Genomic DNA, 13,797 nt, shown 5'->3' with positions numbered 1-13,797 from the left:
AGTTGCTGCTCACGGGCTCTGACTGTCTCAGAGGCTGGATCCCGAGAGAGCGGGAAAACTAGTGCCATGTCCTGTCTGGTGATTGGCTGCTGTGTTCTGTGTGCTCACTGGTCATCCTGTGTGTCCATCACTGCCTGTCTGTGCACCATCATATACCTGTGTGTATATTATGACATCTCCTCCCCCTTTTTTTAAACTTTTAAAATAATGTGTGCAGGTCAATAAATAGTGAGTGTGTGTGTACAGGAGCCTGACTATATACGAAGTATGTTAACGTATTTACATGGGAAGGTGTCTAGTGCAGCTAGAGGGCAGATAACAAATTAGGAAGGAACAATATGTACAAATGTGTAAACGGATCACAAGGTAATGCAACATTCAGCCTATAAATTCAGTCTCTGTGGCGGGCGATGAATTCTGCTTGACCGAATGAGCATTTGGCTCTATTGAGTCGGAGGCCATGCTCGTGGATCCTGTGGCACACTCGCTTGAGGCGATCGATGTGTCCTTGAGGAGTTGTGGACCAGGTAATGATATCATCGACGTACACTCGCACCCCCTTGATGCCTTCCATCATTTGCTCCATTATGCGGTGGAACACCGCCAAGGCGGAGATGATGCCAAAGGGCATCCGGTTGTAACAGTAGCGACCGAACTGGGTGTTAAATGTGCAGAGCTTTCGACTGGATGCGTCCAGCTGTATTTGCCAGAACCTTCTGGAGGCATCCAGCTTTGTGAAAAATTTGGCGTGAGCCTTTCGCTGGTGAGCTCTTCACGTTTGGGAATAGGGTAGTGTTCCCTCATGATGTTACGGTTCAAATCTTTGGGGTCAATACAAATGCGCAGTTCCCCAGACGGTTTTTTGACACAAACCATGGAGCTAACCCAGTCCGTGGGTTCCCTGACCTTAGAAATGACGCCCTGGTCCTGGAGGTCTTGCAGCTGCTGCTTGAGGCGGTCCTGAAGGGGCGCCGGCACCCGACACAGTGCATGAACCACAGGCGTGGCATTCGGTTACAAAAGAATTTTGTATCGGTAAGGGAGTGTGCCCATACCTTCGAAGACGCTGTGGTATTGTACTATGATGTCGTCTAATTGGGCTTGGAAGTTGGCATCTAGCGAGGCTGTTGCCTCTGCGGACGACATGGAGTGAACCCGCTGCACAAGATTCAGGAGTTTGAGGGCCTGAGCACCGAGCAGGGAAGCTCTGTCGGTTCCTACAATTTCAAAACGCAGGGTTGCTTTTGAAGAACGATGAGATACCGCAAGCTGGCATGAGCCACTGGCAGCAATGGCATTGCCATTGTAGTCGAGGAGCTGGCAGGCCGATGGAAGAATGCTTGGCTTGACGGATGGTGTCAAGGTCAGACTTTGAGATGAGGTTCGCTGAAGCGCCGGAGTCCAGCCTGAAGCGTATCCGAACCTTGTTGACCGTAAGGGTGGCCTACCACTCGTTGTCCGGATCAATGCTCATCACTGGGAGTTGTTTCACCTTCTTTGCTGAAAGCAGCGTATGTTTGGTGATGATGCCCACCCGGAATGGGATGTGAGGCCCTCAGTCGGGATCTAGAAGAATGTCGGAGTCAGAGTCTGTGACGGGTTGCTGTACTGACTGGACTTTCCTGCGCTGCGGCTGGGATCGCTGGCTGCTGGGCAGTGGAGCAGATCTGCACAGGGCTGCGTAGTGGTCAAGCTTGCCACACTGGAGACGGCATTGAGATTTCGCAGGACATTGCCGCTTTAAATGGGCGGAGCCACAGTTGTTGCACGTCATGGCGCGACGTCAGGACGCTCCGTGCGCCACCGCGCATGTGCGGTGCGGTTGAACAATGTGCGCACCTGCGCAGTTCGGTCGTTGGCCTCGCCGTCCCCTTGGTCGTGGCGCACATGCGTAGGAGCCCGGGAAAAGCACGCAAAATGGCCGCCCTCATCCAGACTCAGGCCCTGGAGCTGTTTTACGGCCTGCACCCGCTCCGCATCGTGGGGGCCTTGATATGGGAGTACCGGTTGTTAGCGTGCTCGTGTAGGACGCAGGTCTCGATGGCGTTGGTGAGGGTGAGCTGCTTCACTTTAAGGAGCTGCTGGCGAAGGGGATCGGAATGGACCCCGAAAACGATCTGGTCGCGGATCATGGAGTCGGAAGTGGAGCGTAGTTGCAGGATTGCGCGAGGATACAGAGATGGGTTAAGAAGGACTGAAAAGGTTCATCCTTACCCTGAAGCCTCTGCGGGAACAGATAGCGTTCAAAGCTCTCATTGACTTTGATGTCACAGTGGCTGTCGAACTTCAGCAGGACTGTTTTAAACTTTGTCTTCTCCTCACCTTCAGCGAAGGTGAGGGAGTTAAACATGTGGATAGTGTGGTCCCCGGCTGTAGAGAGGAAGAGAGCGATCTTCCTGGCATCTGATGCAGCTTCTAGGTCGGTGGCTTCAAGCTCCAGCTGGAACTTCTGCTTAAAAATCTTCCAGCTGGCACCGAGGTTGCCGGCGATGCGGAGCGGCGGGGGAGGGCGGACGCTGTCCATGTTACCGGATGGCTGATCGCTGGTCTCAAGGTAGGTCCATCAAACTCTAACATGACTCACTGGTACCATGATGTGTTGGGTAAGCTGGGTCTGCGAGGACTGTGTTTACTGCAGCAGTGAGAGAGACAGACTTCCAACACTTGGAGAAATGCAACTCGATTTTATTGAACTCTTAACTATCATACATAATTTAACTGTGGGTTGACACGATGCTGAGTTGACTGGAGACCTGAGGCTAACCTGACCAGACTATCTACCATATGGTGTATGTTCTAGTTGCTGCTCACGAGCTCCGACTGTCTTAGAGGCTGCATCCCGAGAGAGCGGGAAAACTAGTGCCCTCTGGCTTTATAGTGGCCGTGTCCTGTCTGGTGATTGGCTGCTGTGTTCTGTGTGTTCACTGGTCATCCTGTGTGTCAATCACTGCCTGTCTGCGCTCCATCATATACCTGTGTGTATTTTCTGACAGTATCGTCACTGGCCTCGTAACCCAGGGACCCAGAGTAATGTTCAGGGGCCCGGATTCGAATCCCTGAATTCAATTAAATTCTGGGATTGAAATGAAATGAAATGAAAATTGTTTATTGTCACAAGTAGGCTTCAAATGAAATTACTGTGACAAGCCCCTAGTCGCCACATTCTGGCGCCTGTTCGGGGAGGCTGGTACAGGAATTAAACCGCGCTGCCAGCGATTTAGCCCAGTGCTGATTTCTCCACTTCCCACTGCCGGCAGTAAGAATTCTGATCAGGTGGAAAACAGCGCACAATGGAAAATTCACGATTTGCGTCTGCCACTGATTCCATCGCCATGGCGACCCCCGCTGGCAGTGTGAGTGCAGTTTGAGCCCCACGCCAGCAAGGCCCAACAGAACCGTCATTTGCATGAATTTAAATCTCATTAGCGGGTTGGGCATTGCATGCGCCAGCCCTCCACGACGCGCCACCCCTCTCAGGCGGAAGTCATGTGGGCGTGAATTGGTGAAAGTGTTTAGGGTGGGGCCTGGGGGCCACGGTTGTTGAGGGGGAGCAAGAGGGTAAAAGACCTCTCAGAAAATTGTCGGGCCTCCTGGGGAGGGTGGCTTCCTGGTCCGGGGGCAGTGGCGGGGAACGGCTTGGTGCAAATCTGTAGTCTCGGGGTGTCCCCCTTGGGATCGGGGTGGCCTGGCGTAGACCGCCATTGCTGCAGTCTGTGATTTAAACCCACCCCGTTAGTGCTACTGACAGGCCCCTGGCTGCTCACTCTGCAGACTGCTCACTGTGTCCTGTAAATGCTCCGAGAGCCTCTGGTGATGTGGGAGCCCACCCAGGCCGCCCCTCTGGAAACCCTCACGCCCCAGTGGTATCGTCAAGGGGATAGACCTTGGATCAATCATTGGCCCACCAGGTGTTGATGCTCCTCAGAAGCACTGCCCCACTCCTGAGGAAGCAGAGATCACCCCAATGGGATTTCCCATCGAGGGAGGGATTCTCTGAGTGTTGAGGCCGTCGCAAACGCCGTCGGGTAGGGGGCTGGAGCGGTTCACGCCGCTGCAGCTGCTGATCCGGCCGTGGAATTGGCGGCGGGGGATGCGCGCATGCGCAGTGGGTCCGGCGTGAAACCGCGCATGCGCAGTACCACCGGCGCGATTTCCGCACATATCACATAATTTACAGTGCAGAAGGAGGCCATTCGGCCCATCGAGTCTGCACCGGCTCTTGGAAAGAGCACCCTACCCAAGATCAACCCTATCCCCATAACCCAGTAACCCCACCCAACACTAAGGGCAATTTATCATGGCCAATCCACCTAACCTGCACATCTTTGGACTGCAGGAGGAAACAGGAGCACCCGGAGGAAACCCACGCAGACACGGGGAGGATGTGCAGACAGTGACCCAAGCCGGAATCGAACCACGCCTGCCCCAATGGCGGCGATTATCCGTTCTGTGGAGAATCGTGTCCTGGAGTAAGGGTGGCGTGGCGCAATTCGCGCAGCCCCCCCCTCGGTGATTCTCCGAGCCGGCGCGAGGTCGAAGAATCCCGCCCTGAAGCTTCGGAAACCCGCGGGGAGGCATGCGCTGCCAGTGGGAGATGAGAATCCCGTCACCAACGAATAGCCGAAAATTCAGCCATAGTATCTGCCATAGGCTCTGATGCACTATCAATTACGACGAGACGAGAGTAGAATGTAATCGAGGCTTTATTACTCAGTCTCTGAGGGAGACTGTGTCTTGGCGGCTGTCAGGGTATGTTACTTAAGCGCACTGCGGGTTGGCATGGAGTAGCTGTGCCCTCTCAACCAACGGGTCCGCCTTGTGGAGTCGCACACGTCTACGGAGGCAAACGGGCCCTGGAGCTGCCAGCCACGTTGGGAGCGATACCCCGGAGGTGGGCTTCCTGGGGAAGGCAAAGAGACGTTCATGGGGGGTTTCGTTAGTCGCGGTGCACAGGAGCGACTGAATGGAGTGGAGTGCGGTCGGGGTGGACCTCCTGCCAACGGGAGGCCAGGAGATTTCTGAACCGTAGGGCCAGCTGGACGGCCCTCCAGACCGTCCCATTCTCCCTCTCCACCTGCCCGTTTCCCCGGGGGTTGTAGCTGGTCGTCCTGCTCGAGGCAATGCCCCTGTTGAGCAGGAACTGGCGCAGCTCATCGCTCATAAATGAGGATCCCCGGTCGCTGTGGACGTAGGCGGGGAAGCTGAACAGAGCGAAGATGGTGTTGAGGGCTTTAATGATGGTGGCAGACGTCATGTCAGGGCATGGGATGGCGAAGGGGAATCTGGAATATTCATCGACCACACTGAGGAAGTACGTGTTGCGGTCGGTGGAGGGGAGGGGCCCTTTGAAGTCCATGCTGAGGCGTTCAAAGGGGCGGGAGGCCATCACCAGGCACGCATGGTCTGGCCGGTAGAAGTGCGGTTTACACTCCGCACAGACCTGGCAGTCTCTGGTGATCGCCCTGACTTCCTCGATGGAGTAGGGCAGATTGCGGGCCTTAATGAAGTGGTAAAAACGGGTAACCCCTGGGTGACAGAGATCGTCGTGTAGGGTCCGGAGTCGGTCCACTTGTGCCCTGGCACATGTACCTCGGGATAGGACATCGGGGGGGAGGGGGTAGGGGGGGCTCGTTGAGCTTACCGGGGCGATACAAAATCTCGTAATTGTAGGTGGAGAGCTCGATCCTCCACCTCAAGATTTTATCGTTTTTGATCTTGCCCCGCTGTGTGTTGTTGAACATGAAGTCTGATACATCGCTCTTGACTTGGAAGGGGAGAGTCTCGTCGACCGCGTGCATCGCAGCCTTGGCGATGTTGGCCTTGATACGGTCGAAGGCCTGGTGAGCCTCGGCTGTCAGTGGGAAAACGGTCGATTGGATGAGTGGGCGGGCCTTGTCCGCGTAGTTTGGGACCCACTGGCGTAATATGAAAAGAACCCCAGGCATCGTTTGAGGGCTCTGGGGCAGTGGGGGAGGGGGTTTTCCATGAGGGGGCGCATGCGGTCGGGATCGGGCCCCAGAACTCCGTTCTGGACCACATAGCCGAGGATGGCTAAGCGGTTCGTGCTGAACACGCACTTCTCCTTGTTGTACGTGAGGTTGAGGAGAGTGGTGGTGCGGAGAAATTTGGAAAGGTTAGCGTCGTGGTCCTGCTGGTTGTGGCCATTGATGGTGATGTTGTCCAGGTATGGGAAAGTGGCCCGCAGTCCGTAACGGTCAACCATTCGGTCCATCTCCCGTTGGAAAACCGAGACCCCGTTGGTGACGTCGAAGGGAACCCTAAGAAAATGGTAAAGGCGGCCATCTGCCTTACGGATGGGGAGCTGGTGGTCGGCAGATTTCAGGTCCACTGTCGAGAAGACCCGGTATTGTGCAATCTGATTGACCATATCAGATATGCGTGGGAGGGGTTTACAATCCAGGGTTAGGTTTGCAAAAAGGGAGGGCGGGTCGACCTTAAGGGTCGCGAGGCCGCAAACAGTAAGGTATGGTAAGTGTCATAATATACACACAGGTATATGATGGTGCACAGACAGGCAGTGATTGACACACAGGATGACCAGTGAGCACACAGAACACAGCAGCCAATCACCAGACAGGACACGGCCACTATAAAGCCAGAGGGCACTAGTTTTCCCGCTCTCTGGGGATGCAGCCTCTGAGACAGTCAGAGCCCGTGAGCAGCAGCTAGTACAAACACCATGTGGTAGATAGTCTGGTCAGGCTAGCCTCAGGTCTCCAGTCAACTCAGCATCGTGTCAACCCACAGTTAAAGTATGTTTAATAGTTAAGAGTTCAATAAAATCGAGTTGCATTTCTTCAAGTGTTGGAAGCCTGTCTCTCTCACTGCTGCAGTAAACGCAGTCCTCGCAGACCCAGCTTACCCAACACATCAGCGGCGGGCCCACCAGATTTCAGGGTTAGGCTCTGGAGGTTGCACTGGAAGTCCAGGCTGAGTAGCAAGGCAGCGCAGAGATTGGGGAGGATGTAGAGGCGGAAGCCGCTGAACTCTACGCCCTGGATGGTGAGAGTGGTGGTGCAGTACCCCTGGATCGCCACGGAGTGGGATCCGGAGGCCAGGGAGATTCTCTGGTTAGCGGAGTGCACTGCGAGGGAGCAGCGCCTTACCGTATCGGGGTGGATGAAGCTCTCAGTGCTCCCGGAGTCCAGCAGGCAGGAGATCTCATGCCCGTCGACCTTCACCTTAGTTGAAGCGGGTCGCAAGGTTGTGTGGTCGAGACTGGTCAATCGTGACCAAGGCGAGACGCGGCTGGTCGTCGGCGGTTGCAGGCGATGAGCGGCCTGATAAGGTGCCCGACGGGCAGGGGTCCTGAGGCGGGTAAGATGGCGGCGCCCACAGGCCGCACGTGTCCTGGGGCAGGCAAGATGGCGGCGCCCATGGGCCGCACAAGTTGTGAGTGGAGCAAGATGGGGCGCCCACGGGCCGTACGTGGTCCGAGGAGAAGGTGGCAGCGCCCACGGGCCATGCGTGGTCCGAGGAGGGGAAGATGGCGGCGCCCACGGGCCGCACGTGGTCCGAGGAGAAGGTGGCAGCACCCACGGGCCGCACGTGATCCGAGGAGAAGGTGGCAGCGCCCACTGGCCGCACGTGGGGGGTGCTGGGACAATAGCGGCGACTGAGCGGGCCTGGCACACAGCAGCCAAATGTCCCTTCTTGCCACAGGCCTTGCTCCGCGTCGGGCAGCGCTGCCGGGGGTGTTTTGTCTGTCCGCAGAAGTAGCATTTGGGTCCCCCGGGGTTGGTTGGCAGCCGCGCAGCGCAGGCGGGGGTTGGCTGGGGGCGGTCGCTGATGGGGTCCATGATGGGGTGGCCGTCTGCGCGGTCCACGATGCACAGGGGGGGGTGGGCCGTGCGGTCGGGGGCATAACCCTGTAAGTTGCGGAGGCAACCGTAAACGAGTGCGCTAGTTTTTTGTTCGCCACGAGGTCGAGCGTGGCCCCTTCTAAGAGGCGCTGGCGGATGTAGTCAGACCCTATGTCCGTAACGAACGCGTCTCTCATCAGCAGATTCGAGTGTTCCGTGGCCGAAACGGCCTGACAGCCACAATCTCTAACTAGGGCGAGCAGGGCACGTCAGAAATCTTCCACAGTAATTCTCCTTCAGTAGCCCCATGGCCTCTGCGTAGGTTGGCGCGTCCTGGACGAGGGGAAAAACGTTGGAGCTCAGCCGCATGTACAGAATCTGGAGCTTCTGTGCTTCTGGGATTGGGTCTGGCGCAGACCCGATGGAAGCCTCAAAACAGACTAGCCAATGTTCAACGTCCTTTTTGGCGTTGTCTGCTTGAGGATGCAGCTGCAGGCGATCCGGCTTGATGCGGAGGTCCATCTCTGAAAACTCTGTAATAAATTGATGCACTATCAATTACGACGAGACGAGAGTAGAATGTAATCGAGGCTTTATTAAAATTGTGTGGCTTCCTACAGCAGCTGACGAAATGGCTGCTGCTCAGAGAGCACACACTCTCTGAGGTTAAAAAGAAGGCCCAAAACACGGCCTAGTGTGGTTAGTCCATAACCCAATAACCCAGCAACCCCACCCAACACTAAGGGCAATTTTGAACACTAAGGGCAATTTAGCATGGCCAATCCACCCAACCTGCACATCTTTGGACTGTGGGAGGAAACCGGAGCACCCGGAGGAAACCCACGCAGACACGGGGAGGATGTGCAGACTCCACACAGACAGTGACCCAAGCCAGAATCGAACCTGGGACCCTGGCGCTGTGAAGCCACAGTGCTATCCACAATGTTACCATGCTGTAATGTGCTGAACATTGTGCAGTCATCTGCAAACATCCCTGAGTTGTACTGAGAGTGAAATGCTGCATTGCGTAGACCATTGTGAACAAATCTATCTTATGTTTACCGTCAGCCTCCTCTGTGTCATCATAGTGTCCCAGTCACCTCAGCTATCGTCGACAATCAGAGAGTAGGAGACTATCACATCACAACACTACTTCCATTTGGATTTTCAGGCCATGGTTTAACTTTCTTTGTAGTAGGCCAACACCATTTCTCTCTCTGTCTCTCTCTCTCTGCCTGTCTCTCTCTCTACGTCTCTCTCTCTCTCTCTCCCTCCCTATCTGTCTGTCTCTCTCTGTATCTCTCTCTGTGTCTCTCTCTCCATCTTCGTCTCTCCCTTTAGCTCTCTTTCTGCCTATTTTTGGCTGCCTTGCTCTCTCTCTCTCTCTCAGAATCGACGATGGGAGCGTAAAATCCAAAGGTAGGCCCAAGTCCCGTTTCATGGCGACATGGAGGCGTGACATTGTCCTCCCCCCCCCCCCCCCACCCCCAGTGGCGTTGGTGGTGGAGGGGGTGAATGTTTGTGGATGGGGTGCCAATCAAGCGGGGCTGCTTTGTCCTGGATGGTGTCGAGCTTCTTGAGTGTTGTTGGAGCTGCACTCATCCAGGGAAGTGGAGAGTTTCCATCGCACTCCTGACTTGTGCCTTGTAGATGGTGGACAGGCTTTGGGGGGGGGTCAGGAGGTGAGTTACTCTCCGCAGGATTCCAAGCCTCTGACCTGTGGGCCACAGTATTAATGTGGCTGGGTCCAGTTCAGTTTCTGATCAATGGTCACCCCCAGGATGTTGATTGTGGGGCATTCAGCGATGGTAATGCCATTGAATGTTATGGGGCGATGGTTAGATCCTCTCTTGTCGGAGATGGTCATTGCCTGGCACTTGTGCACGAATGTAACTTGCCACTTGTCAGCCCAAACGTGGATATTGTCCAGGTCTTGCTGCATTTGGACATGGACTGCTTCAGTATCTGAGGAGTCGCGAATGATCATAGATCATAGAATTTACAGTGCAGAAGGAGGCCATACGGCTCATCGAGTCTGCACCGGCTCTTGGAAAGAGCACCCTACCCAAGCCCACACCCCCATAACCTAGAAACCCCACCCAACACTAAGGACAATTTTGGACACTAAGGGCAATTTAGCATGGCCAATCCACCTAACCCGCACATCTTTGGATTGTGGGAGGAAACCGGAGCACCCGGAGGAAACCCACGCACACACGGGGAGGATGTGCAGACTCCGCACAGACAGTGACCCAAGCCGGGAATTGAACCTGGGACCCTGGAGCTGTGAAGCAATTGTGCTAACCACAATGCTACCGTGCTGTAATGGTGCTGAACATTGTGCAGTCATCTGCAAACATCCCCACTTCTGACCTTATGATGGAAGGGAGGTCACTGATGAAGCAGCTGAAGATGTTTGGGCCGAGCATCTATGCATCATGAATGAAAAGGATGAACTCAACCAATATAAACATTTATAGATAGATAGAACAGTACAGCACAGAACAGGCCCTTCGACCCTCGATGTTGCGCCGAGCCCAAAATACCCAAAATATTTGAATATATTTAAACAATGGAAGGTTTCCAGAGCAAGATTTATTTTCTCACATCAGTACCTGAGGGTGATGAGTTTTTATCTGCTGCACAGTGAGATTCTGCCACTCCATTATCCTGCAAAAAATATTATATCCTGAAATATTATACAGTTTCTCAATGTGTTACAAACTAAGTCTTTATTCAGGTACTTATTGTGGTGAATGTGATTCACACTACATATAGTTGTCAATATCACTCCATGTATATATGTTCGTTATCTACCCGTTGTAAGATCAATGCTGTATATAGTTGCCAATATAACTCCGTGTATATATATGTTCACTATCCACCATTGAAGTGCAGTTGCACTATCCGACCACCAGGGGGAGTCGCTCTGAGAGTACGCGAGAGTTTGTACTGGGCTCCTCCCTTGGCTCCGCCCAGGACTCCTCCCCCTGGGACCGATGTATAAAGATCAGTGCCTGAGAGCCAGCCTGCCAGTTCTCTGGAGATTCAACTACGAATAGGCTGGCTCTGTTGTAAGTGTATTAAAGCCTCTGTTCAGATCCAACTACACGTGTTCGCTGAATTGATGGTTCCATCACTTATACTGAGACTAATATCTGTTCTGAGGTGGTCCTTCTGACTGTGGACTCCCAGCATGGCTCTTGGCTACTGGGCAGACTGTGGGCAGACTCTCGTGCTTGCTTTACACTCCCATTTTATTATCACTACTCCAAAACAAGTTACAGGGTAGGTGGGTGTTCCTGAGCATGGTGTTCAAAGCTCTCCCTCTCGCTCTCTCCAGTCAAAAATATGGCTGATTAAAGTCGGTAACACATCGTCAGCTACATCCTACATGAGCAGATCTATTCCGTCGACCTTTTACATATAATATCCAGCTTCATTCAACACCAGAAGAAGCAGATTGCGAAAAGGAAATGTGCTATACCTACACTGGGACAGTTCTATTGGACAATGTAGAGGGAGCTTTACTCTGTATCTAACCCCGTGCTGTACCTGTCCTGGGAGTGTTTGATGGGAAGAGTGTAGAGGGAGCTTTACTCTGTATCTAACCCCGTGCTGTACCTGTCCTGGGAGTGTTTGATGGGGACAGTGTAGAGCGAGCTTTACTCTGTATCTAACCCCGTGCTGTACCTGTCCTGGGAGTGTTTGATGGGGACAGTGTAGAGGGAGCTTTACTCTGTATCTAACCCCGTGCTGTACCTGTCCTGGGAGTGTTTGATGGGGACAATGTAGAGGGAGCTTTACTCTGTATCTAACCCCGTGCTGTACCTGTCCTGGGAGTGTTTGATGGGGACAGTGTAGAGGGAGCTTTACTCTGTATCTAACCCCGTGCTGTACCTGTCCTGGGAGTGTTTGATGGGGACAGTGTAGAGGGAGCTTTACTCTGTATCTAACCCCGTGCTGTACCTGTCCTGGGAGTGTTTGATGGGGACAATGTAGAGGGAGCTTTACTCTGTATCTAACCCCGTGCTGTACCTGTCCTGGGAATGTTTGATGGGGACAGTGTAGAGGGAGCTTTACTCTGTATCTAACCCCGTGCTGTACCTGTCCTGGGAGTGTTTGATGGGGACAATGTAGAGGGAGCTTTACTCTGTATCTAACCCCGTGCTGTACCAGTCCTGGGAGTGTTTGATGGGGTCAGTGTAGAGGGAGCTTTACTCTGTATCTAACCCCGTGCTGTACCTGTCCTGGCAGTGTTTGATGGGGGCAGTGTAGAGGGAGCTTTACTCTGTATCTAACCCCGTGCTGTACCTGTCCTGGCAGTGTTTGATGGGGGCAGTGTAGAGGGAGCTTTACTCTGTATCTAACCCCGTGCTGTACCTGTCCTGGGAGAGTCTGATGGGGACAGTGTAGAGGGAGCTTTACTCTGTATCTAACCCCGTGCTGTACCTGTCCTGGGAATGTTTGATGGGGGCAGTGTAGAGGGTGCTTTACTCTGTATCTAACCCCGTACTGTACCTGTCCTGGGAGTGTTTGATGGGGACAGTGTCGAGGGAGCTTTACCCTGTATCTAACCCCGTGCTGTCCCTGTCCTGGGAGTGTTTGATGTGGACAGTGTAGAGGGAGCTTTACTCTGTATCTAACCCCGTGCTGTCCCTGCCCTGGGAGTGTTTGATGGTGGACAGTGTAGAGGGAGCTTTACTCTGTATCTAACCCTGTGCTGTACCTGTCCTGGGAGTGTTTGATGGGGACAGTGTAGAGGGAGCTTTACTCTGTATCTAACCCCGTGCTGTACCTGTCCTGGGAGGGTTTGATGGGGACAGTGTAGAGGGAGCTTTACTCTGTATCTAACCCCGTGCTGCACCTGTCCTGGGAGTGTTTGATGGGAACAGTGTAGAGGGAGCTTTACTCTGTATCTAACCCCGTGCTGTATCTGTCCTGGGAGTGTTTGATGGGGACAGTGTAGAGGGAGCTTTACTCTGTATCTAACCCAGTGCTGTACCTGTCCTGGGAGTGTTTGATGTGGACAGTGTAGAGGGACCTTACTCTGTATCTAATCCCATGCTGTACCTGTCGTGGGAGTGTTTGATGCGGACAGTGTCGAGGGAGCTTTACTCTGTATCTAACCCCGTGCTGTACCTGTCCTGGGAGTGTTTGATGGGGACAGTGTAGAGGGAGCTTTACTCTGTATCTAACCCCGTGCTGTACCTGTCCTGGGAGTGTTTGATGGGGACAGTGTAGAGGGAGCTTTACTCTGTATCTAACCCCGTGCTGTACCTGTCCTGGGAGTGTTTGATGGGGACAGTGCAGAGGGAGCTTTACTCTGTATCTAACCCCGTGCTGTACCTGTCCTGGGAGTGTTTGATGGGGACAGTGCAGAGGGAGCTTTACTCTGTATCTAACCCCGTGCTGTACCTGTCCTGGGAGTGTTTGATGGGGACAGTGGAGAGGGAGCTTTACTCTGTATCTAACCCCGTGCTGTACCTGTCCTGGGAGTGTTTGATGGGGACAGTGTAGAGGGAGCTTTACTCTGTATCCAACCTCGTGCTGTACCTGTCCTGGGAGTGTTTGATGGGGACAGTGTAGAGGGAGCTTTACGCTGTATCTAACCCTGTGCTGTACCTGTCCTGGGAGTGTTTGATGGGGACAGTGTAGAGGGAGCTTTACTCTGTATCTAACCCCGTGCTGTACCTGTCCTGGGAGTGTTTGATGGGGACAGTGTAGAGGGGGCTTTACTCTGTATCTAACCCCGTGCTGTACCTGTCCTGGGAGTGTTTGATGGGGACAGTGTGCAGGCAGCTGTACTCTGTATCTAACCCATAGTAAAGTGGTGCATTCCATCGTTTGTTTTTCTGTTATATCATTGAAAATCTAGCTATCTGCCATGAATTATTTTGATTCCATTGAGTTATGCTGAAAGATTTTGATTGTGCCGGGTAATTAATCATTGGCTGAACCTGTGTGGAATTAA

General features: G+C 53.5%; 1 protein-coding gene across 3 annotated transcripts in view; it reads right to left on the bottom strand.

Annotated features, from left to right (window-relative positions):
• The window catches only part of slc26a10 (solute carrier family 26 member 10), a 127,800-nt gene that overhangs the window by 16,791 nt on the left and 97,212 nt on the right, over positions 1 to 13,797 (bottom strand). For all 3 annotated transcript variants that reach the window (XM_038786695.1, XM_038786696.1, XM_038786694.1), the window contains exon 14: positions 10,439 to 10,493. In XM_038786695.1, the coding sequence (XP_038642623.1) occupies positions 10,439 to 10,493 (55 nt within the window). The remainder of the gene's footprint in view (positions 1 to 10,438; positions 10,494 to 13,797) is intronic.

This window comes from Scyliorhinus canicula, chromosome 28, assembly GCF_902713615.1.
Source record: "Scyliorhinus canicula chromosome 28, sScyCan1.1, whole genome shotgun sequence".
Classification (NCBI taxonomy): domain Eukaryota; kingdom Metazoa; phylum Chordata; class Chondrichthyes; order Carcharhiniformes; family Scyliorhinidae; genus Scyliorhinus; species Scyliorhinus canicula.
Note: the sequence above shows the minus strand (reverse complement) of the source record. Positions and strands in the feature narration are given on the sequence as shown.